The following is a 24,163-nucleotide window of genomic DNA, read 5'->3' as shown; positions in this document are numbered from 1 at the left end:
TGCAGTTAATCTTTTTAGACACTGCTAGTCATGCATTTGATTTGCTGCTTAATATAGAAATACTTACATGTTTTTTAAGGAACACTCCCTGAATGCACGTAGTGACAAGGGAACATCCCAAACTTGCATAGCAGTGCTCCTAAAGGGAGCTGAAGGGGCATGATTTCTTGAAATGGTGCAATGTGAATCTCAAGGACCCGTCAGTGCCTTCTACTCCTCTTGTGCACATTATCACTATGCCCAGTGCTTTTAGACTTAGCTGAAACTGGGAACTGTAGTGGAACATGAAGAAAAGAAAAAGAATTGGAAGAAAAAAATCTGGGATTGTTTTTAAATTAAAAAAAGAAAATATTTCTTCTCATTTGGTTCATGTTTCAGGTTTTTGCGATCAAGGGAAAATATCAGGGAACTAAGGTCAACTCTCTGCTCAGTACCTATTTGCTGTGCACCCCCTTAAGCAAGTTGCATAACACTTTTCTGACTCAGTTTCTCCATTTTTCAAACGGGGATAATAATACACCAGTATCATTCAGAGGAGTCATAGGATGTTTTGAGAGTTTTAGGATTGGAAGGAGGCATCAGGCCATGAAAATGCAAAGAACTGTTATGTTGAAAGCTATCCACAGGAGCATCTGTAACTGTCACAGACATCATCAGAGCTGGAGTGGAGTGGATATGTGTCACACTAACACAAAGAACAATTATGCCTCTTTTGAGTAATAATAGTTAAAGTAAGCAATCTATTTTAACCTTTCCCCTTTCTGAAGGAGTGCTCACATGATTGCTTACTGCTATAAGAAAAATAACCCATAGACACAAAGCCATGAGTAACAGCTGAAGGAGCATGATTTCTTGAAATGGTCCAACTTGAACATCAAGGACCTGTTAGCCATCTGCTCCTCTTGAACACATTTATCACTGTGCTCAGGTCACTGTTCAGAAGCATTTTGTGCAAAGCTGTTGATTCTTGTAACCTGGGTGTTTAGACATGACAGAATGCGCATCTGCAGCATGCTCTCTGCCTACACTAACTCCATGCACAGCATCTCTTAGGCCCTCAAAGCATGAAGAAACTTTCAAGGAAGAATCGTTGACTTAATCCATGTGCTAATACTGTATATGTGAAGATTAAGTAGGGAGCTGCTGGTAGGCTCTAAATTCACATCATTTCAGCACACTAACAGGCATTCACCTGCTTGAACAGACTAATCCCGATCAAGGAAAAATTTCACTGGACAGGAGACAGTGAGGGAGAATTACACACAACAAACATTTTACATGAACCTTGAATACCTTATTCCACTGTGGGGTACAATAATTTACATGTCCCAAATAGAGACTTAGAAGTGTGCTTTAATGTAAATAAACCATGCAATTTGCTTTTTTGAGGTTTCTCGGGCTTTCAGGGCTCATTAGAAATTGAAGAGACAGAGTTAAACCTGATTGCAAAGTAAAAGGTTTCAGTCTGCTTCATTAATGCTCCAGTCTCCCTCACAGCACTACAAGTTAGTCTGCTCAAGCTCAGGACAGACTATTCAAGTACAATTGTTTTAAAACTTAGTTTGTTTTTTAAATACTCAACAGAAGAATCTGAGCCAACAAAATACAATGGAGAAAGAGAAAGGTAGATTGAAAGAAAAATAAATTAAAAAATAAATTCAGCTCTTCCACCTTCCTGTCTCTTCCCACCCTACCTCCCCAGTCTATAGGTAGATATAACAATCATTCGAAACATGAAACCCTGCAAATGTCTTGCAAACCTTGCATCCTGGCTTTCCTTCATCCAGGGTGGAATAGATGGAAGTCTCTAAGGAAGGCATCAGAAGTGCCTTGTACAGTGATATCGTTCACTCCTTATCTAGACACTCATCATCTGGAGGCACAAATCTTCTTTCTGCCCTGCTTCATTTTGAGCTGGGAAATAAGGTTGGTGAATGAAAGCAGCTTTAATTTTTTTACGTTAATACACAGAGTCACAGATCTGTAGATTTCAGGATAGGATGAGCAGTTTATAATCATGTATTCTAATTAGCTTGCATTAGTTCCTGAAGATTATCTTGTGATTCTCAAGAATCCCTCAAAAACAGCTCATTGTCAAGATGCCTACCACTGCTGAACCAAAAAAGGAAACACCATTGTCCTCAGGAAGCACTCCCGGAAAGTACTGACACAAGTAGGTTCACGCAGAACATCCAGAACTATGGTTTGAAGCTATGATATATTTTGATAGTGCTTGGTATTAAGTCCTTGGCATATCAGCCATCTCTAAATCCCATCTATTATTAGCAGGGATAAAGGAATATGCCTGGAGCCATTTAAGGAGCAGAAACAATTGGAGAGAGGTGGACTTATTATAGTTAACATTCATATCACTGAACACCATGTTTAGAAAGTCTCCTAAGCCCACAAGACTCGTCACCATCTGCAGGTACTTCAGTTTCCAGATAGCTTTGATATAGATGGTTTATAAGCCAGGACAGAAGAGCCAGCTACAGCCATTGCACCATTACATTTCGTGTCTCAGGTCTGAACCTTTGTCACTCCAACACCTGCTGTGCTGCTGACAACTACAGTCTTCTAATTTTTCAAGCTGCTCTGACACCATTAGTATCTCTTCAGAGGTCCACAAGCTCTCAGAGGGGCATGAAACCTGATGTCTGTGTTCCACTGCCCAGAGATTATTGGCAGAACCTTACAGGATGAGCAGCACATGCCTGTCACTGCAGAACCAGCCGTGCCTATGTCTATCACTAGTTCTTCACCTCAACTCCAATGTGAGCCCTGTTTTTTTGTCAGCCTGGAAAGCCAAACAAATGGGCTATTCTTATACATGTTTATTCCACAGCTATGAGAAATATGCACTCAATTTCTAGGCATTTGCAGAGTTCACAAGGAGCAGGCCACCAAGAGATTCCCAGGAAGTTAACTGGTTCCTTGCCAGCATGGCACCCAAGCTCCCTACCTCTTAGGACTTGAATATTCCCATTTACAAGCACAGTTGCCCCCTTGCAGCTCAGGGTAAAGGAAAGCAGAAATGTGGTCAAGAAGGGTAACGCCCCCTTTTCTTTTACAAGAACAACAGGATCTTTCACTCCCAGGCATTGTGGTCATAGCAAAGGTACGGAAAGCCTCTCTAAAGGAAATTCAACAGCACCCAACTGATCTCTTTGGGAAGGATTTATGACAGAGCCAGCCCAAGCACAGTTTGCAGAAGAATGTTTCATGCTTTATCTTTCAGTGGGCTGCTCTGCTGTGTTGTTTAATTGCTTAGTTTGTTTTCCAAATTTTAGCTCATCTCAAGCAAGACAAGGTACTCTACTCCAACAATCTCTCAAATACCATCCCAAAGAAAGTCCATGAGAATTAAAGACCCATTATAATCAGCAAAACCTGGTTCAGAAAGTCAGCAAACAAGACTTCTTTTGCAAATTCTGAAACCTGATCTTCATACCTGTTTTTTCTGTTTCTCCATCTAGATATTCCCAGGAAAAGACAACTCCCATTATAAGCTCGTTGGTAACTCAGACTATGTCCACTCAAGTCACGCACATGTGAATTTACATTCACAGCAGCTGGCTGAAGTCTGATGACTTCTGATCCCTTGCATGTCTACCACAGAGCACATTTACTTAGTATATGATGTGTAAAAGAATGAAAATCATCTGGGAAAGGCAAGTGATTCCTGTATCATATTAACCCCCCAAATTTTCCTCCCCACCCCTATAAAACCACAAATGACCTGACATTTTGACTGCTCTTTGTAGAATCCAGCTCCATTTTCATTCCTGAAGATAGCTCTCTGTTTTCTAGAGAGAAAGGTCAGTAATTCTAAGAAATTGAAGTAAAGAATGCCAATCACTTGAAAGCAATCAGGCTAATCTGTGCTGCCCACAGTACAGAATTCAGCATAGGCAAAGACAAGAATTCTTCTAATAAAAATTGCTATGAAGGACTCTAAAGCATAAAGGTATGTTCTGCCTTGTAGAACATGAAAATATCTTTCCTCCACCACCAATGTCATATTCCAGCATCACCAATTCCAAAAATCTACTCTTTCATACTACTTGTGGGGTCTGGGCTAGCCAGGTGGCTAAACCATTGCAGAATCAGCTCTTAACATAGAACACTGAAGAAGCCAGGTTAAGTGAAATGGAAAAAGTCCTCAATGAACAACATATGAGGGACTTTGTAAATATATGGGAAAGCTAGAAAGGCAGATGTGGAAGGAGCTGAAAGGAATTGTGAGCATAGAGGAGACTACAGAAAATAAGATTTCTGAGGGGAAGAAGACCATAACTGATCTCACACTATTATACCAGGAAACACATAATCAGCAAAGCCTCATAAAGCTCATATACAATATTGCTCCACTATGACTACTGTCGACTATTGTCAACCATTGTCAATTCAAAAATCAAGAAGATGATGAGAGGAGAAAGAGCAGAAAGAAGAAAAATCCAAGATTTTTTTTTAAAAGCAACAACAGATACAAGGCTCAAAACATGATAAATAAATCTGAATGTAATACGCTTTATAGGACTGAAACCCGCATCACCTAAACCCTCTAAGGAATGACTTTTAGACAAAATTGGGATATTAGCGATGTCATTCTTCCAGAAAGGTTTTTCACCACTAGAGGCCACTGTAAACTGTAGTTGCTCTTCATCAGTCCCTCAAAAGAAAAAATACACTGTACACAAGGTATGTAGGATCCATGTTTTGGGGTGAGACAGAACTGAAACATCACTTGCAGAGTATTTGAAAAATACCTGTAGCTAATCAGTGAGGACTTCTCTTTGCTGGGGACAGACTTATTCTTGTTCCACCTTATTCCAAGCAGAGCAACTTACAGACCGCTGAGAGTTTAGACGTGTGCCTGCACATACACAGGGACCAGTTTTGCATCTGTCAGCCTGCCTTTCTTACAGGTCTTGCAGATACTCTTCCTGAACATCAGCAAGCTAACAACAGGTAAGGTGATTGGGGACACAATGGGACACCTACTATTGCAGCTCATAAAAATCATGGGTGTTTTTTTAGAAAATGAATGTAGGATTATCTGCATTAGGATCTCTAAAAAAAGACAAATGTTTGGCAACAGTTCCTAATAAAAACATAAGCCTGGTAGGTTTGAAGGTTTACATCCTATGCAAGCCATAGATCACAGCTCATCTGAATGCAATTTTCTTCTCTCTTTTCATTGCATTCAGATAACCATTATTGGGAACAATTCCTAGCCCACCCCATTCAATCAGATAGCAGTGGATATATACTATATATATTACAGATTTTAAACTGATGCTCAGACAGTAAAGGGATGTTAGTCCAAGTTTCTGTCTCCCATATTGCAGGAGTCCTACTGATAGGAATATCAGAAGAAACAGCTGATGTTCACAAAATAGAAATGATGTGTCACTTCCAGGGAAAATAAATATGAAAGCACTGGGAAAGAATAAAGAGAAATGAGCCCGGCTAGTTCCCAATGGCTTAAAAAAAATAATCCAGCTTCATAAACCAAAGAATTTACATTTCAGGGGTACAACTGAAGCTCCCATTTGACCACAATTCTGACAATGAATCAGTGGCAGCTGGGCAAGTTTTATCCGAAATGCACATTTTATTTACTGAAATTCCACTTTTTGGTGGGGAGAGGGAATCATCCTAATGCAGGTTTCTTTATTTTCTGCTCAGTGAAACACAGCAGACTGATTCTTGGCTTTTGTCAACCAGAATAACTCCAAAGGAGTTTGGCCTGTTTTGATCTCAATGGAGAACTTCTGTAAAAGAGAAGCAATCTGGGTCTCTGACAACTCAAAAAGAAATTAAAAAGGGGCCAGCTTTCCTTCGCTCCTCCGATTTATCTTTTAGCTTTCCCTTCATTCTTTTGTACTTTAACCTATTTCAAGGAATCAGCAACAGAAGGTTTATCACACAATCCACGGTACAGCAAAATCCTAACATAAACTAAACCCTGCAGAATGAAGCTTGAAAAAATCCTCTGATGTGATTAAAGCATTATACTGGTTAAGCAAAGGCTAGCCACAAAGACAAGTTCACTGAACAATAACTTCATTACTTTGTTGTGTCATTTTCCTTTTGTTTTTATTTACACATAGAATATGAGCTCCTTGAAAGAGTAATTGCCTTTTTACTGGATGTATGCTCAAACAACCTCAATGTAAATAAATACATAATACCTAACAACCCTGATTTAACAAAGCATTTCAGCACATGCTTAACTTCAAGCATGTGAATAGACTCACTGTAAATAATGTGTAATCCAAGACCACCCACATAGTGAAGCATCTCCAGCCATATCCTTTAGCATGTCATTTTAGCTCACTGGAAGGTAGAAAATCTCAGCTTTCCACTGGAACAAACAGTACTTGCTTGTTTGCAATTATAATTGACCAACAGATAGCAGTACTTTAAATGTCTTATGTAGTTCAGAAAGCTACACTTTAGTTTCATCTAGTTCTTTCTAATACTGAATGACTGTTTTGGACTGCAGTGGAGTACCACAAAGACCAAAGGAAGCATGCCTTTATAAGCTGAGAAGACAAAAAACAGGACAGATATTGAACAATGGATAAACAGATGCTCCAAAGCAATGTTTTGGGGTTTTTTTCTATAAAATGTTTATTTGGCATAAACCTCAGTGTTTCATTTGGCACTCAAATTAATTCCCATTCCAAATTCATGCTGATAAAACTTTTATATAACACTACAGACATGCACTTCTCTTCTTCTTGACCTTCCCTGCATTGATAGGTTCCTATAAATTATTATGATTTCCAAGCTAAAACACAAAATGCAGTTTCTAAAGTCAAATGTAAGTGAAAGACAATGTGAGTTTTTTATTTTTAGAGTCTAATTTTTTCTTTGGTGTCTGCTGAAGATTTTGGAAAACAATTCATAGTTCCAGACACTGCATACATTAAGAGTATGATTCCAGATGCAGGAGATCCTGGGAACTATGGAGACTTGGCAGATCTGGAAATAGAGCTTAAATCATTATTGCCCACCCATATTCTTTCAATTAAGCATTCCACTGATTTTAGAACCCAGAGATAGCTAAGAAGCCAATTTTCTCTACCACAGTCACATGACGCTGAAATGGAGATGACTGAAGAATTTGTGGGGGGAAAAAAAAGATCACCCACACACTTGGCAAATGCTAGCTAATAACATGAAGGCTTTCATACAACGTGTGTTAGATAATACAATTCCAGATATAAGAAACAGGTGTGATAAGGAAGACATTTCTTTCATTGCAAGGGGGCCATGCTGTGGTAGGAGTATACCTCAAGCCCCGGCCTGGAAGTCAGAAAGTCTGGCTTATAGCCCTGCTTCTGTCACAGATCTGCTGGGTGACCTTGGGTGCTTCTTTCCACCCCTCTGAGCCCCTGCTTCTCTATACAGTTCTGTAACGGCCTGCCTACTTAGACTGTCAAGTCTCTGATTTGACCACTTTCACTCACTCACAGTGTCCATAAATAATTTCTAATGCAGTGAAACTCTGTATTGCCTGAGAGCACAAAGAGCAAATGCTCATCCTGAGCTGGCCTCCTGAACTAACTAACCGCCCATGAAATTACTGCTAGTGAAGCAGAGAGACCACGTACAGCACAGGCGTGAGCCAGGAAGAGTGCAAAGAGGCATCACACAAGCTTTCTTTACAAGTCCCGTACTAGCCCTCACAAACATCTTGAATCAATCTGTTAGCAATTGGTGGCAGCCAGAAAATATTTCATAGGGATTCTTTAAGAAGATCATTAAATAAAATCTGCCTGACTTGTTAGGAATTCCAACCACAAATTCCTAGCTAAAGATGTTCCTGCTTGTTCTCTGGAGCAGCATCCTGATAAACATAAACAATTTTGAATAAGCAACGTACAGTTGAATTTACAACTTATATTTGTTGTACAACTTTATAATAAAGATTTTTAATACATATTTTATTATGCAGCATTATGTGTACAAGGTGTTCTCCTTACAGCAAGGAAAGCACTGTAAATACTGTATTTAACGAACCCGGTAACTAACATGACAGGAGAGGCAGTAGTTGTATGTAGAATCAGGACAATGAAGAGAAAATGCCTTCAAAAACCTGGGCAATTTAAGTATTTGGATAAATCCATACCTTTGCATGTATCTCTATTTTAACACAGTGAGTTGTTCTACAACTAAAAATGAAGCTTGTACACAATGGAGTTTAAAGATACAGATCTTGGATGTAGTGCTGGAAAGCTGCAACAGGGAGACAGATCTGCCTTTTTAGCGGCTAGAGTATTGTCTTGAAAGAAGGACAGCTGAGAGGATTAGAAGTGACTAAAATAAAAATATAGAAACTCTTTATAGAAACATAAGTTAATAGTTTTAGTCAATTTGACTGATTCATTTGTCCTAATCTTCTGAATTCTGTTCATTCTTCCATTTTAGTGGTGCTACATGGACTTATGTTTAAACCCTCCAACTCTTTAGATGTCCTCACCAGCAAGCTACATTTCCATACTGTACATTTCTATTCTTATAGAATAGAACAGGTTTCTTATGAAACCATAATAAAGCCCTGTTAAGATATGAGTTGGAAGAAATACATAGGGTAGATATAAATAGGAGACGTAGGATGCCTCTGGGGTTGTCTAAAACATGCAGGACCACGAGGCTTTAAGCAATTTCTCCAGATTAAGAACTACCAAACATGGGTCTACTATAAATTTCAGAAAGACAGCAGAAAGTGTTTGGTTTGACAAAAGCAACAATTCTCTTGGTGAACATGTCCTTTAAAATGTAATTATGATATTAAGGGCTGTGGCATCGTCAAAGGTCAACAGAAAATCACCCTGCACCTTGTTGTCTCACTGCCAACAATTAAGATAAAAAGCTGTAATTTTCTCCTATCATCTTCAACTGCAGTCACTATTTAAGATATGAGGTCAAATAGACAGGCTCATAACTAGATAGGGTCACAGCTGAAATTAAACCCATCTGCCCACGTATCTGCTCCATCACTGTTTAGTCCAGGCATGGAGTTAGGGAGATCTTCTGTACCAGTATGTGTGCTTAGTTAGCCTTGAAGACAGGGAACTATGGAAAAATATCTCTCTTCTCTTTTTAGTACCAATAGCAAATTCCTTTACGTGTAACATCCTGTGTGCTTTCTTTAGCATAAGGTCATATTATAGAGCTCCATTTTAATTTCTCTCAGGAATTTAATTTGTAAATGTCAATCAAGCACTTAAAAGCACTTGACTACACAGTACTTAAAAAAATCCTCCCTTATATACAAAGCATGCCTAACAAACAGTTATGTTTTCAATATAAGCAATTAAGGGATTTAACTCGGGAGTGAAAAATAAACCATTTTCAGCAAACACAGAAGGACCAAACACCAGGAATTACGTTGGATTGTCCATATAAGGGGAAAAATTAAGATCCTCAACTCCTCAAAATGCTCATTACACATGAGGTTTCCGTTCGAGGTGACAGAAATGTGACCTCTCCTATGCAAGGGCCCTTGTTTGGAGTCATCACGCTGCACTCAGCACTGGAAAGTCACTTTTACTGCACCGTGACTTCTGCTAAAGATGTCCACTAGACATTGCACAAGGGTGCCAGAAGAGAAAGGTCACAGGGACAGTCTGGATGTATCTCCCTGCAATTCCGTGTATATTACAAATTGGCTGGGTAGGTAACCTGTAATAAGATACCTTTGAATGATCGTGGCCAAAAGAATTCTTTGCTAAGCCATGCATCTAAGGTCAAAGAGGAAAAATACCTCCTTCCCTTAAAAAGTCTAAACAGACAAGATTCAACTTTTTTTACACTGAAATAAATATCTATGCCTTTGCTGTATCAAAACTGATCTGATTTTCATACGTTTTAACAGTCACATATTCCAAAGGTTATGACAAACCTCTCACCACGGTATTCATAGGATCTAAATAAAAATCAAGGAGAATGAACTGGGGGAGGAAGAAGTGAATTGCATGTAAATGAACACCAGAAAAATAAAGAAGACATCTAGAAGCTGCTACAGATTTTTGAAATTTTAGATCCTGGACCAAATGGTGTGCAGGACCTTTGCAAAGTAATCAGCATTCATGAAATGGCTGGGATCCAGGAGTCTGAGGGTTCAGAGGCATGCCTCCCCTCAGATCTCAGCATATAGCTATGTAAAGAGGATACTAGACAGAGAGTCAGCAATTCATTTCCATATTACAGATGTCTCTGTACGGATGTCACAGGCTGAGAGCATGACCTGAGGAGACTCTTCATCCATCTCTCTACCTGTTTCTCATTTTACTGCTCCCTTATCCAGCTGTTCAGACAATGAGTTCTGTGGAGTGGATTCGACCTGTACTGTGCCTCACACAATCTCAGTTAGGGTCTCTGCTTGCTCATAATAACACATACAATTATTACCAAAGGCCCTTTACAACCCACCTAACAGATGCAGGCTTACCAAAAGTACAGTTACCTGCCACTGGCAGGAGTATTCTGCTGTAGTATCACATACCAAAAGAAAATTGATTTACTGAAAGTTATTTGCTATAGCTTTAAATTTTCTTTCTTGATTAACGCTGCTTTGAGGAAGGAGCATCATGACCAAAGGGTAGCACTGTTCACTCACACTCCCTTAGGAAGCCAAACTCACATTTTCTCCAGAACCACAGAAAAGTGAGCAAGACCCATAGAGCTCTTTAGTTCCCATCCCCATTCTCTCCTCACTTCGGGAGTTCAAGGAGAGTACCATTCTCAAATATTGAACTCTGGTAGAGATCACCAGCCTTTCTGATCACACCAACGATGCGTCCAAACCTTCACAGGTCTGAGCCACAGGACACGTATCAGCTTGCAGAGGAACAGGGGAGCTCTAGGAACAGTTTACTTGCAGTTGACAACAATACTTCTCTAGAAAGAGAGGGGGAAGGATGAGTCTGGAATGGACATGCCATGGGGTCCTGAGATGACACAGCAATCTTGGTCTCAGGCTGCTGTTGGCTCATTTCCTCCCAAAGCTAAGGATTCAGATTGTCCAGGAGTCCCTGCACGAGCACAGCCCTACTGCCAGTCCCTGGCAAGGACACTTGCCCTGCTCTTGAAATACTTCTGAGTCCATGCCACCTTTCTACGTATGAGGACTTATGAGATAGCCTGGGAAACTTGGACTTCATGAGAGACGTTTTAACTCAAAAGAACAAATGTAATTTATGTGCAGAGCAATCAAAAAACAAATCTCTGACAGGTGTTACCACTCTGAATGTCAAAAGTGGGTTCATGACATGTGCAACAAAACTGGCAAAGAGCTCTGACAGTCACTGACTTATGCAAAATTCAGGAAAAAAAAACCTTACTGCAGATAAGGACTAGAAAGCAATTTTTGGTAGTCTTAGCACGGGGTATTTTAAAATCTGTTTTCTTCGCAATGCAATGGATATAGTTCTCTTGCTAACAAATACCATTTAATACACTGGCCTTAGGTCTTAAAAACTGGAAAATAAATTGACAGTAGCAAAACAGTAGAAGTGCAATAAAAATAGGAGAGTGGAATGAAGTGAACTTCTTTTTCCTTCCTTTCTTAGTGAGCTAGGCATAAACAAAAAAGTGGATCTTTTTTCAAGCTCATCTGAGTGCTGTAACAGCTTCAGACTGCATCAGAGACAAAATGCAAACCACCAACCACAGACTTGATTTTTTTTATTTGCCAGTGACTCTACAGAAACCACTTTCTATAAAGAACAGAGTGCTAGTATGTTTTTCATGTGTCTATTAATTATCTTCTCTTTACCACTCTCATTTGACTGTCTTACATGAAACGCAGAATTCTACACTGTTAGCAGTTTCAGCAATTGAATGTGACTGAACTTTAGATTCAACAGAGCTGCATATCAGGGACAACATTCTCCTTGACAGTATGGTACTGAACAGCTAGCTCTTCATCTTCTATCAAGTTGGTTAAACAATGGACTTAAAGATCATTACTTAAAAGGAACATTAAAAAAAAAAATCATCATTCAGTAACTGACACTACCAAATTAATTAATAACATGGATAAAGACATTTCTAACATGTTTTTACTTTCTGAGTGTCCCCTTAGTTTTTCCTTTCTTTCTATTTATCCATGCATATATGTCATAGAAGCAGAATCAGTATAAATGGAAACAGCATCAAAAACCTTAACAAAATCTGCCTGGTTTGCTTTTACTGAGAAAAATATTAGTACAGATTTCTGAAAGAACAATTTTTCTGATGGATTAGAGGATATTCATATAATGAGCTTCTTAGGTCATCATGGAAGAGTATACAAAGATTCTACACTTTTTTTTTTTCTTTCTTCAATTTTTTATGAATCTTATTAATCTTGAGAGCTGATTATGTGTAGTTAATATTTCAATTATTCTCCTTACCACTGTCCTGCAAGCTCCTCACACAATGTGTGAAAAATTGTTATATATTCACACTAGGTCATGGCTCTTTTGGCTAATAGTACTAGAAGAATATGCAAGTGTGAGGTTGCAGACTTTTCGGACCTCAAACCTTCGACATGAAATCAGTTCTGAGATTCTGCAGGTGGATCTCTTCACAGAAAGAAAGAAAAATTTCATTTGCAGCAAACTAATTAAAATCCTAAGCATTCTGGCAATCTGCATCCTTGGAGCTACTTTAGAATGAGTGTCTTCCATTTTGCCTTTCTAAACTCATATATTTCTTTTGTTTAGGCAATGTTTCCTGTTAAGAATTCTTCTAAAAGCTCTTGAGTTAAAACATGACAGGTCATCACAGCACTGTATTACTTTCTGGGAAATCACAGCAAACGTACATACTATGTTTGACTGCAACATCTAGTGATGTATTAACTAGTGATGCTAGTTGTTTGGGGACATAATGCTACGTTCACTTGACAACAACAGGAAAATAACGGGCATGAGCCTTACTGGGGATCTGCGAGCCCCACAACAAGAAGGGCTGGCAACCTTGCTCCCACCGTGGTGAAAGAGGTAACCTTGAGGCAGTCCCTTGTACTGCACCCAGTAGAGGTCACTAGAGGATGCATCATGTTTTAATGGCAAGACAAAGCACTCCGACAGCAAGGGGAGAGACACACCTTCCTGCAAAAGCACATTAGCTGTCTAAGATTTACTGCTGGAGAGGCTCTCGTAAAAGAGAGGAATATGTGTCGCTCCATGAAAGAACAGATAGGTTTAACTGGCCACATCTGAACACAGGCAGCATTCATCCAGTCAAACAATATCGATGCCGATCCGTGAAACATATCTAACTTATTAAAAGTATATCTACTACCTGCACATTTCCAGATGCAGGGATCTCTTTCTTTCTTCCACAGCTTAACACAGTCCACAAGGTGTGCCAGAGATATGAAGCCAAAAGGCAGAAACTACCTGCAATCCAGGCAGCATTTCTTTGCAGGGGTAGATCCATCCCTTTATTTTTAATCAACTGATTAACTTGGCTTTCCTGGTCTAGCAGATGCAATTTGGCAGGCACCCTCAAAACCCTCCCCAGCTCTGTAAGTACAACCTAGGTAGACAAGATTTGGGCACGCAGCAGGATCCCATCTCACATGTCAACACGTTCCCTGAACCTATAAGGAAAAGAAGTGATGGCCTACTGACAAGCGTGAAACAGGTGCAGGGATCTACACATGAGATGTGTATTGCACGGACTTGAAAGGCAATTACTCTGACATCCCAGAACTTCTCAAACGAAAGCAAAATGTTAGCACAATCCCTCTGCAGTTAGCAGTTCGGGCCACTGGTTATCTTTTTTCCCTTTTAATAGGCAAGAAATGGAAAAAAAATACCCAAAGAGCAAAATTCAAGACAATCACTTAAAATGTGTCATGGTGCACATGCACAGGAAGGTCAGTTTGAAATGCCATGGCGTTATTGTCTACAGTCCCTTCTGTTCCTGTGCTTGCAGTCTATCTACATTGCTCCCATATCCAAACCACCACCATGCAGAAAGTGGGTCCTAGCTGTCTCCCCATCTCATATCCAACATCTGCTCACCTGCCAACCATCAAATCCTTGATCCAAAGGATGGAGGTGCCCAATCATTTGAACCACATGGATGTGAGACACTCAATATCATCAAGATAACTTCTTTCCCCTAAAATTTCCAGAAATGGATAGACTGCTTCTGCTGAATTTTCCCAAGCAATTCAATATGATGCAAATTCTGCATGGAAAATTTTGGCTTGAGCAGCCAAAACCTGGGAAATTTTTAAACAACTGAAAACGGGGTCTTAAAATTGGAAATGGTAAGCAACTTTAATAAAAAATTCTGCTACTAGCTCCATTATAAGCCCAGGGAAGCTATCTTACTTCTAGAGATAGAAAACTAAAAATCTGAGGAACAAAGCGTGTCATGGTTTATTGTCTTATATATAAGGATATAAAGATATATATAAGGATTGTGAAGGACAATTACATAAGGTCCTAGGTCTATATATAAGGAAGGAACCCTTATATATAAGGATTATACATCTTCTGTGCAACAGGTGCCCATAATTACAGAGCGCTAACAGTCATTGTGGAAGATGAAGCAGTAAGAAGAAACAGTGCCATTTCTTCTCTGCTTGTGTATTTATCTGACCGGAGGTGAATAAGCAAAGAATTTAAAACACTCCCTCTGGCTGTGGAGAAATATGAGTGCCAGAAATCTCAAGTACTAAAAATTCACAAATCACACTACAAAAATCATGACATCATTTGAAAAAAGCCAAGAGATTAAAAAATTATAATGACTGTTTTCCTTTCCCTAGTCAGCTCCTGGCTTCTGAGACTTCAGAGCACTCTCAGGTCACATTTTGAGTTATTATGTAGTTGTTACGTTGGGGAGGGTGGGTTTAGTTGTGGTTTTTTTTCAGTCAGGAAACTTTGATACTCCTCTCTTTCTTTCCGAGACAGACAGACATATTCTCACAAGCATGGGAACAGGGAGCACTAAGTAAAACAAAGCTGCCTGAAATCGCAGAATCACACACATTGCCACATGACAACAGAGTGCCATGAACTTAAGACCTAAAGAGTGCACTGCAGAAAGGATATTCTGTAAAACTGCACCAGGCTGAGGCTGGCAACATGACACCTGATAACAGCATTTCAAGCAAGCTGAAAAGGAGGTTGGTAAAAAAAATTGTGCCCAAATTTTTTTAAAGTCCACTTACACTTTTCTGACCATACCGAGCCAAACTTTAGACGGGGTGCTTTGATTTCAAGGCTGAAGAAAGCCTTTGAGGGTTTTGATCTCTTCATTAATTAATAAGTCTCACTGCAAATGTACAGAATCCCTTGCAGGATTTTGTTAAAGAGTCATTCTTGATTAAAATTGTAAAACAAGAAATAGGTTTCTGTCAAAATATTTAGATCAATATCTTGAACAGTGTTTGGGGGCAGAGAAAAGTTATTTTCGGTTAAATTATGCAACAGTCATCATTTTGTTCCCTGTTTGAAATACTGCCATGACTCTGGCCTCCCCTGGAAAAAGGAACTTGCAAAGGTATGGTTACCACCACGGTCGTTTCCAACACAGAGGCTGCAGAGAAAGTAACTGCTAGAGAATGTGTGGCAGTGGTCAAGAGGGATAAAGAAGGCTCAGAGGAGACAAGGCAGATCACACTCTGACTGGAGACAAGGAATTAGAGGACATTTAGCCATCCCCAGGCCTAACGTAACTGAACACCAAATATTGAGTATATCCAACAGCTGGGCTAAATATTTAAAAGTTAGTCCTTAAACTGTTTTCAGAATAACATCAAATGGATACTTTCACATGGAAAATTGTATTGCCAACTCAAGAAACAAACTACCAATGAGAAGTATTTTTTTCCACCTTTGTTAAAAAAAAAAATCAAGAAAACAAACACCTGTCCTGAAGTGAAAGTACTCCAAATGTCTCCAGAACTTCAAAATGAACTGGCATAGCAACTATCTATTCAAATAACACTAGCTAGTGGGAGGTTTAATCCTTACTAAATTATTGTTTCCTTAAAAAAGCAGGACTAAGAAGCCCCAAAATATGGCAGTAAGGAAACACCGGCTCTGCTTCTTGCCACTTCTGTTCTTTCAAGGAGGACAGCAAGGGCAGTATAGCTACTAGACGTTACTGCTCATACAACAGTAAGTTGCAAATGACAAAGTCACATTTTTTAGCAAATGTTAGGATTCGCATTTATGTTTACTGATAATGGGAGAAATTCTATTCTGGTACATAAGACTGTGGTTTCACTAATTTAATACATCTCAGCTTATGAACTCAACTGCAGTAAATGACTAGAGTACAACTCTGCAAATGTAAGGTAAAACCATAGTAAAAGAAACATTTAAACAAATGAGTTTTACCAATGCCTTTTCTTTCCATTTTGCGGCAGACCGTAAGTGTGCAAGCAGTCAGTTGCCACCGCTCAGTGGACAGCAAGCAATGCATTACCCACACTAGTTCAGCTGTATCTGAGCTCTAGCTAAAGGTCCTTCACAATGCTTACACCTCCAAGGGAAAGCTTGCTCATGTACATGCACAGGGAGCATCTCTCCTGTCATAGAATATTACCCAAATGAACGTATTGGCACCACATAGCAAATAAGTAAGAGAGATGGATCGTAAGTCGAGGTAACAGCCAAGCCTTGTAGATGCAAATTGATAAGATCCAGAAATCCTACAGTTACACTGTGGACTAGTAATAGCTTAGTTGACTAGTAATAGCTTCAGCCATAGTAACTGCAGTTGGAGCTGCAGCTCTCTAGGTTGCAAGAAATTTAAGAGCAGCAGCATTATGCTTGCAGAGAGACCCTGAATTTCAAATCTCTTTCCCTGGGTGGTCTGCCAGAGTTCAGAAAGCTTTGAAGCTTTGCTTAGGACTAGATTTAGCTTTTGTTGAATGTTTATTTAATATTGCTCTCCTGAAAAAGTGGTCATGTAATTATTACCCAATGTGGGTGGCTCACTTTTGTTATTAACTTGGTAAATACAAGCCTAGGAGCTTCTGTAGTTCTGAATGTTACTAACAGAAGAGAATCAAGCTGCATACATCTGAATCATGGAGCCAGGGTTTAAAAACAAGTCACTGACCCTGAAGAAGATAATTTTACAGTATTTAAAACTCAACAGACATTGAGGAGAGGGAGTTAGTTCCCTAAATTCACATAGTGATTCAAAATCTAACAATTTGAATTGCATTCTCGCACCCATCATTTACCAGGTAAAAGCCAGAAGGAAGAGACTGCAGGTTTGCTGACCAATAGCGTGCAACTTTGGCTGGGCCATCAGAAGCAGTCTAGGTGGGGAACATGGAGCTCACTGGGAGCTAATGAAGCTGGGTAAATTGTGCGGTAGTTTCACAATCAATTTACCTTTGCATAACCTGGTGCTATTGTCAAAAGAGGTGGTTTTACCTTCTCACAGCTGCTTGTTCCTACCCTGTGCCACCCCCTCCCTTGGACCAGCACAACCCCTTAGCGTGGCTGTTCAGTGCAATGGGTCAAGGGCAGATCTGGATTTTTATTCTTTTTTTTAATCTCGTTCTCACACATGAAAACCGTTCCTATAAAACAAAATGTCTTTCACTTGATATGAAGCAAAACTTAGCCGAGACACAAAGCCATGTGCTGCCAAGTGTACAAATGGGGGGCGAGAGGGCATTCTGAACAAAACACATGTAAAACAGGTAAAGAGCAGTTTTGCCATGAGTTATTCTGAGTCATCCTCTCCAAGAGCAAACGGTCCCTGGGGAGAGCTGGTGTGGCAAAGAGTGCCATCTAGAGGACTGCAACACCACAGCTTGTTCACGGCGCCGAGACGTACATTACACTGTAAAGTCATTACTCATAACTGATGGTCTACAATTGCTGGGTTTGCTTTCCGTAGTTATATGTTAACGTCTCTGGAAAGTCTTTTTTTTTCCCTTTTTTAGATTGGGGGTGGGGGGGTGCAAGAATATACTGTACTGAAATATGAAAATCGTGTTTGCTTATTTTATAAAAAAATATATCTAGAAAAATAGTTGGCTTGAGGAAGGGGATCATTTTGTTCTGTAATTATAATCAATTAGTCTCAGAATATTTATCTCTTCCAGCAAGTACACAGTTTGACCACTCTCTTTAGATGCTCTCTTGAGTTGTAACCCACTCCCATTGAAGCTAACATGTTTTGTCACTGCTTTCAAAGTGAGCAGGACTTCATCCACAGAAATTACGTTCATATGCCCACAAGCATACACATGTAAATGCATACATCTGAGTAAAGTTTACTGTATTTCCTGCGAGCACAATCTTCTTTACTTCCTCTCCTGATCAGTATGATAAAACTGTTCATCAAGCAAGCAGACCAAGCTAAAAACTTTCAAAGGAAGGTCCTGGTTTTCCTTTCATCAACATTAACAGCACAGCTAGGGCCCAATTCTGTATCCCATTGAGAAATTCCCCAAAAATTTGTGTGAAAGTTAAGTTTTGCAATTGAATTTAAGCTTGTAAAAGCTTAGGAGAAATATAACTAATGTTTATGTATCTGGAAACCTCACTCCAGTGGTATATTACCAGAGTTCAGTTGGACTGCCTTTCACCTTTGAAGTCTTGTCCCCAGGAGACCGATGAGCTAAAATGAGAATACAGAGCTATTTCTCCAGCTTGCAACTAGCCACCAGCTGTTCATCTTCTAAACCCATTCCTTTCTCTCCTGCTGCACCTCCAAACTCTCCCTGCCTTTTCTCACAGCATTCCTAACAAAGAGCCAGTTCCAACCATTAGATTGAAGAAGCAAACATCAAGAGTTTTTGCAGCAAAAAGTGGTGTTAAATCCCCCTACCTCAGCTACTTTCTGCAATTCGTCATCAAACTAAGATACATTAACACAGGCAAAGCAGCTCACGTAGCCTTTTTCTTGATCCTAAAGGGACAAAACTCAAAGGCAGAGCTACACAGCGGCAACAGCAGTTTTTACTTTCTCACCTGTGCAAGTTGTGATTTTCATACTGAAAGAAACCTTTCTTGAAAGAGCTAATAACATCCTCCAAACCCCAACCACCCAGATTTTTTTTTTAATTCTCATTTTCACTGTAACACTAAATGAAACTCTCTAAAATAAACACATGCTACTTATGTGAGACATGCTTTGTTTGTTTTAATATATGGATCATTTTCTTTATCTACAAAGTAAAAATTGTAGTAGCTTGCTGAAGACTGGAATAATTTTGTACAAAAGTGGCCCAGCAGATTAAGAATTATCAAAAATTCAACTTCTTAAGTTGTGAATACAAATGAAAACATCATGAAATTTACTTTACACCAATGCTCCAGGGTAACATCTGAACAAAAAAATATTCAGAATACTTGAAAAACTGCTCTACCATATCAGCACAATCAGCACACAAACAGCCACAGCCCAAATTTTTCAAGTCTTTTCACAAACTGGTGTGTAAAATTAATTTCTCGTTGCCCTATTGCAAGCACATTTTCTTAGTTCTTGTCTAAATGACGTGTCAATAAAAACACTGGTTCCTCTACACTCTCCCATAGAAAAAGCATAATACAAAGAAATGTGTTGCTACTTCTAAATACATTTTGGCTGATCACAGAGTCATTTTTCTGCCAGAGACCCCATTCTATGATGCCCAGCACCGTTCTTACTGGAGACAGGTGCTGCACAGATACACCAGACAACACTCAGCCTTGCAAGTACAGCACGCAGCATGTAACCATGCCCTGCTCCTCCAGTGTTAATGGGGAGCAAAGGACAAAGCTGCCTTAGTTCCTCTGGGAAATCTGCTCTTTCCATGGGATTCATTCAGTCCCCACTAACATCAGAGCTGTTGGATAGGACAAATGCTTTCAAAACATAAATCCAACAAAATCCACGTTTACCTTCTGCTTCTGAAGAGCTGCAGAACCACACAACTTCTTTACAACTTCTGAATATGAGTCCAGCTGTAAATAAACCCCAGAATAAAAACACATGTGCTCGCTTCTATGAATCCAAAAGATTAAAAGATGCTGACCAGTCTCTCATAGCTGCAATACATTTTCACAGATGATAATGAAAATTTCAATTCTACTGGGAAACACACATAGTAAACTCTTTAACTAGCTGAAAGAAGAAAGGGACAGTGCTTTGGGAAGATAAAATTAATTATGCAGTTAGTTATTTACCTTTTCATCTTCTGTTCCAGGATCTGATTCACTGAATTTTTCTTCCTGAAAGCTTCTAGTCCTCTCCATTTTTTCCATGCTCTGAAAAAAGGCTGTTTTTTCTAGTCTGTTGCTGTTGAATCGTGTATTGATCTCTTCCAACCTGTTAATCTTAAGTAGCCTCATACTATGCCCAGTTAATTTACTGTCTGTTTTCCTCTCCACCTTAGATTCGTAAACCAGTGAAGACTCATAACTTCTGATTTCTCCTCCTTCTTGGCTGTACAAAAGAAAGACAAATAAAAAGCATCAGTGTCATTCATGCATTTTAGCTTAGAAAACTGCCATTGTTGCAATATTTTATATTTCAGCTCTCTCTCCTTACACTTGCTGAACCAATACACAAATATAGAGTTACTCATATAGAGTATACTCATCTACATTGAACACCAGATAAGTCAAGCAGGCTACAAGACCAATGTAATTTAGTTTGTTCATAGAAACTATTTAGTTCTAGCAAGTCTATACATATCGCTGCTGCTTGCAGACCTTGCTTATGGGACACTGCCCACTTTTTAACCACTTTAGTGGTTCCCTGTTACTCAATGTGTTCTCCTTCTCTCTGTTGCAGTTCCAGCAAGTGGACGTGTGAAGACCCTGTTATTAAGTCCATTAATATTTTAGATATTAAACAAAGTGGTTTAGGCCTGAACACAGTCCTTCCCTCTCTTCCCACTATCCTATACCACAGAAACAGGTAATTGCCAAAATGGTGATGATTTCAGGCCCTCTGTTGAAGGCTGCAGAAGAACACAGTCCTCGGCTGGGCTCCTTCCCACTCTAAGCGCTCACTATGGGCCTAGTACTTATATGATGTACAATCATTGAGGCTTGTCTAATGGTAAGATTGGCTGGAAAGTTGTTGCAAGTCAAGCTGTTAGTTTTGATTAATTCTCTGTAGAAGGGCTTTTATTCCACAGTGGTGGGTTTCCCCCCCAAGTAATCACTTGGTTACACTTGGAAAATATCTCCTTTTGCACAACTAATTTTAAAAGAGTAAGAGAAAGTACTTTAAAATTTTACTTAGCAACTCTGTGTAGACCCAGGAAATAGAGGACAAAAACGTTTTCATTGTTATTATTGTAACCCTTCCTTCACTGTACTGGAAACCCAGCTACAAAAAGCATGGCGCTAATGTTTTAGTTCTACTAAGCTGAATCTGGTCAATCTCATTACACAGCTCATGGTTTTCATTTTAGCTTGCACAAATACCATAAACTATATGGTGTAATTAAGAATGTATATACAACCTTACAGTCATTAGCAGCACAGAGAAACAGCTTTCAGTGTACAACGAAAGACCAAATTAAATCAGTTCTTTTTACCCAAACACCTTCCAACAGAAAGTGTTCCTCACTGTGTTTTGACCCCACATCTTGTGCACATGCAACAGATCAGATGTATACCCACATCAACTAACTGCACTGCCCATAGTTACCCCTCCAGACTCTTCCCAGATGCGAAAGATGCCACATGCTATCACGTGTGACACAGGAGGTGGCTTGCTAGGGGTGACATTTATAGATGATGGACAGCAAAGGACAGTGCAAGCTTGCAGCTTGCAAATGAGCCTTTCAGCAAGATTCCTGCTACCATGTTATTGCAGCTCTAGAGCGTGCTGTTAATATGAGATGCAGGGACTGCAAGACATTCATCGTCTGAAGAAGTCATGCACCCGGTATGTAAAAATGCCAGGTCTGCTGCTTCTAGCCTCTATCACCACCTCTCATGGCTCTGACATCCCTTTCCATCCCCTTCAGGTGAAAGGACACTTTATGAGATTTTCTTCTCCTGTTTCTCAAGAGCAGGGTTCTTGAGTTTTGCTAAATGCACTGACAATTGCAGCTGACATACCACAAGGGCTCAGTCTAACCTTTGAGCCATTATTCTACAGATCCTTTGATGTACTCCACACCAAGGGGTGATGCAACATACTCTAAAGCTGTCAGAAAAAACAGGTGATGTTTCCAGATGCCCTCCCACTGCCTCCACGTCTCCAGCTACTCAAATCCCACAGTGTTTTAGAGCGACCTGGCTGTGAAGACTACTGGCCTGACATGACTGTAACCAAGGAAAGTTGATTCAGGCTCTCCATAGCTCTTCAAAAGAGCACATCATCCTCTAGGTTATGATCACCAAATGTGGCCATCCATCTAATGAGAATGACAAGTTCTACTGAAAGGACATGTTGCTCCTTCAAGCTGACCAATGGGTCAGTTATCTGGGAAAATATTAATGGATGGCAAGCTCAAAGGTATTACTGAGCTCTGTTACCAAGCACAAACTAGGACTGAGTCCAAACATGCTTGCCCTCTCCCCCATTATTACTTTAATATACGCCTGAAACAATAAGCTAAACAACGGGAAGTTTCTGAGGTGCACACAGTGAAATTTGTTTGCAAGTGCCTCCTCCACAGTCCCAGAGAAGCAATCCCACCCTGGCCACGTGCCACTGAGCAATGGGAGGCTGTGGCCTTCCACCTTATTAAAAGGAAAAAGAAAAAAAAAAAGATCAATTGGGTCTTGAGTTCTGTTTCCCCCAAAGGAGGGTGAAAACCTTCCCCCCATCATTTACATTCCCCAACTTTGGAAGATGCTTTCTTCTAGGTCTTCAGCAAGCCAATCTCCTACTTTAAGCAAAATAGCTTGCTTCATGAACAACACCAACGTCATAAAAACACAGAAACTTGCCTACCTGTATGCACAGGCGGTATATACCTACAGTCCTACTGCTTTTTCTGCCCAGTAGCAGGAAATAAGTAAATTTGCACAATAAAAATGTAAACAATAAAGTAACAAAATGTGCACAATAAAAATATAAACAATACAGTAAATGTTTATAAAACTGGTTAGAAATAGAAATGGGCAGGCAAATAGGTATCAGCCAAAAAGAAGAACCCACAAACAACCCCTTTTTCTTTCACCATCTGTTTTTAGACCATAACCCCTTCAGCCAGAACTAGGTTTACCTGACGGGCAATAAAGCACTTCGCTCGAAACTCAGTCCTTTGGCCTCCATCTTCAGTTCAAATAAAAACTTTATTTCTGACCCGTTGCCATTTGCAAGCCAGCCATTTTCAAAATTTAAGCTCGGGAACAGGTACCATTAGCCAGCAGCCAGACTTGTTTACCTCCCAGTACATCTTGACATTAGACTGACCCCAATTTTACAAGCTGGGAGTGATTATGTAATGGTATATAATTAAACCCAAATATATAATTTAAGAAAGAAAACAAGATGTGATGTGGAAAGAATTACAGTGGGTTAAGTTCAGGTGGTAAAGCAGGATGCAAATAGTACCATTTACTATGCTTTTCTTTCAAATACAACCTGCCCTGCATTCTGTGTAATACAAGAGATGTATTTTCTCTATTAAAAAAAAAAGAATTTATTGGTAGCTCTTCAACTGAGAATTAAGTTTTCACATATTTCAACGAACGGCCAGGTGGACCCCCAAATACACAGACCTTAACAATATTGATCAGTGTGACCCCAAAGTAGCTCCACAGTGCTTCAGGCCATTTGAACGGAACTGGTGTGGCCTTGCTCTTCTCCCACCCCTTCCCCAGGTTTGGCTGCACAACCCCACTGAAGCAGCGTGCTAGCTGGAAACCTGCACACCACAAAGCCAGCAGTGACAACCCTACACTGTCCTGGAATCACAGCCTGACAGACCACAGAGATACTTCCGTAATCCCAAATAGATTTTCCAACACCTTATGTCAAGGTAGAAAAACAGTAGCACGGGTTACAAACACAACTAAAGGCGGACGGGCCTCTGCGGCTAAGGAATTTGCCCTGCAATGCCCTGGGAGTGCCCGGGCAGAGGGCAGCCTCTCCTCAGGGCGCCATGTTGGTACCTGCCCACAGAGGCCTTTCCGCCCCTGACGGAAGCCCCCACAGCGCGGAGGGCTGGCTGAGGACGTTGTCCCCTTCCTCCCCTCGAAGCCAGCGA

The 24,163-nt window shown here is 40.0% G+C and overlaps 1 protein-coding gene across 1 annotated transcript in view; it reads right to left on the bottom strand.

Annotated features, from left to right (window-relative positions):
* Positions 1-23,226, bottom strand: part of MYLK4 (myosin light chain kinase family member 4) — a 68,119-nt gene extending 44,893 nt beyond the window's left edge. Inside the window, exons 1-2 of the mRNA XM_072851595.1 lie at positions 23,177-23,226; positions 20,169-20,427 (exon numbers count right to left, since the gene is read on the bottom strand). Coding sequence (XP_072707696.1) covers positions 20,169-20,427; positions 23,177-23,226 — 309 coding nt within the window. The remainder of the gene's footprint in view (positions 1-20,168; positions 20,428-23,176) is intronic.
* Between the last annotated feature and the right edge of the window lie 937 nt (positions 23,227-24,163).

The sequence above is a fragment of the Ciconia boyciana genome, chromosome 2 (genome assembly GCF_034638445.1).
Source record: "Ciconia boyciana chromosome 2, ASM3463844v1, whole genome shotgun sequence".
NCBI classification, from domain to species: domain Eukaryota; kingdom Metazoa; phylum Chordata; class Aves; order Ciconiiformes; family Ciconiidae; genus Ciconia; species Ciconia boyciana.
The sequence above is the reverse complement of the archived record's forward strand: the minus strand, read 5'-3'. Positions and strand labels throughout refer to the sequence as shown.